The 2,374-nt window shown below is 36.6% G+C and overlaps 1 protein-coding gene across 1 annotated transcript; it reads right to left on the bottom strand.

The window, feature by feature from the left end:
- Nucleotides 1-518: 518 nt before the first annotated feature.
- Nucleotides 519-1,520, bottom strand: LOC107482221 (probable WRKY transcription factor 65; the record flags this gene model as incomplete). Its single annotated transcript, XM_016102639.2, is given in 2 exon segments — nt 519-1,054; nt 1,139-1,520. Coding segments are annotated over 2 exon segments (697 nt in total), but the record flags the coding sequence as incomplete, so codon positions are not given.
- Between the last annotated feature and the right edge of the window lie 854 nt (nt 1,521-2,374).

The following is a 2,374-nucleotide window of genomic DNA, read 5'->3' as shown; positions in this document are numbered from 1 at the left end:
TGCATTCAAACATTCATTCATGGATTTTTTTTATATAATATTTTTATAGTATAAAAATAATTTTAATTTTTTAATCAATTATTTTTAAAAAAACAAAAGATTTATAAAATAGATATACAGAGGCGTAATGGAAATGTTACCTGTTGTATGTATTCCGTGGGTAAAGCTGTGATGATCTAGTACTCTTGTAGTAGAAAATATATGAGCTTCAAAAAATTTGATTACCATTTGAAGGTAAGATATGTATTGACTTATTGTAAAACTATATGATATATATGGTGCTGGGAATTGAAGGAAAATGAGAGAAAAGATGGGGGACCACACAAAAAATAATAGAAGATGGCTGGTGATAGACGGCCAAGTTATGCTAATTACAACCACGTTCAGACATACAAGATACAACACATACACATACCCTCCCTAATTAATCTTTTTTTAATCTTATTTATTCCCCTTTTCATCCCCACTTGTTCCCATTTCTCTCCTTTTCTATTTTCTTTTTTTTTTTTTCCTATCCTGGTCCGCAAAGAGCGACTCCTCGTCGTCCCCCATGGGCAGCACCACCGAGGCCGCCACATCCGCATCGTCGTAGCCAGAGAATATGGGGCTGTCCAGTACGGCGGGCAAAGACGGGGTGAGAGCCCCCGAGATATCACGGAACCAGCCAAGGTCATGAATGATGGAGTCGTGGCCCTCAAGATCCGGTTCGACCGGGTCCACAAGTAGGTCCTCGGCGGAGGGCTGGGGCTTCTTAGTAGACGATCTATTGTGGTTCCGTGAAGAAGGCCATGGATGGTTGTGTTCGCATGAATATGTAACTACCAGCATGGTGGGGTCCACTCGGCTTCTCTCTACTTGCTTTCTCGCCGGACACCCCTTTGAGCTGCTACATCTGTAGTATCCTCTCGGGTAAGGGGAACCTTTTATGGGTTTCTGGCCGTACTTCCTCCATGCCCATGAATCTGAGGGTGGTGGAGTGTTGTTTTCCCCTTTTAGCCTCGGTCCTTCTCCCTCCTTTATTCTTATATGCACCACCCTTTTTTCTACGCCTCGCCTGCTTTAATTAACCACCCATCATTACTTACACATATAATTCATTTACTTAATTAATAGTTCATTATTCTTTAAATAAACTAACCTTCTCTTACTTGAAGATGATGGAGAAGAAGTAACCAAGGCATCAATGTTGAAGAGGGTGGAATTTGAAGGAGGGGAGTCCGAACCATCATTGTCTTCTTGTTCCTTCATATACAGATTTCTGCTACTCCTACTACTCCTGTTCCTCAACTTACTATCCATCTTTAGGTGCAAGAATAACTCCTTTGATTTGACTATTGATCCCACAAATGCTGATGCTGAATTATATTGTGGCTGTGGCTAAGCGCCTAAGCTACAGCATTGAAATCAAAATTAGGGTTATTATAGCTAAGCTAATAGATTGTATATATTCCAATAGTGACGATGAAAATTGAAGAGAGGTGAGAGAAGAATTAAAAATGGGGATTCATGTTGACAGATTGGCCAACCTATCTCTATGGCCCTTTCTTTATTAGACGACGTGCGATCAAATACTTCATCAGATCGTAACTCATACTCATTTATATCAATAAATAAAAAAGATATCCAATTATATATGTCATATGAAAGCAACCCTAGCTTTCTTTAATGTACTCCTTATTTTATATCAGATTTTTCCAATAAGGATAAGCCCTTTCTTTATTTTTTGAGGGGCCTAAAGTCTTCCCCCTCTTTTGTCATATGTGCAAGTACCCTTTCAACCAAAATTTAGTATACTTTTTTGCTTACATATGCATCTCGCCTGCTCTCAATAAATTAACTGCTGGCTTCTTATGGATGGAATATAATGCCGCATCTAGAAGAATAATACATACACATGTATAAGATTATTAACCATTCTAATTTAGTCCCTAGCTATGATTTTAAACTTGGTTTTTTTTTCCACATTTACAGCCTCAGTTAGGCTATAATGTAAAGAAGGTACTTAGCACATAAATTAAGAAAAAGGGTGCAAACTTTTCACCAAACTTTAAAAGGGGGGGCGGAGGGGCCTCACGATGATAATAAACTTGCTTTCTTTCCAATAAAAATATAGACATGTTGATGTTTGCATGTGGGGTTTCCTTAACCTAAACCAACGAGAATTTTATCCATATAGAAGGGATAATAATATTTATTAAATCGGATGGCTATCGTGGAATTAGAAAAAGTCTCTTTTATTAAAATATAGTTAGCATTTAATTATTAAAAAAATGTGTAATTTTATATTATTAAATATAATTTTATATCATTAAAAATATTAATAATAATTAATTAATAATTACAAATCACGAAATATACTTACTCCCTAGTACTA

Source organism: Arachis duranensis, chromosome 3 (genome assembly GCF_000817695.3).
Source record: "Arachis duranensis cultivar V14167 chromosome 3, aradu.V14167.gnm2.J7QH, whole genome shotgun sequence".
Lineage (NCBI taxonomy): Eukaryota > Viridiplantae > Streptophyta > Magnoliopsida > Fabales > Fabaceae > Arachis > Arachis duranensis.
Note: the sequence above shows the minus strand (reverse complement) of the source record. Positions and strands in the feature narration are given on the sequence as shown.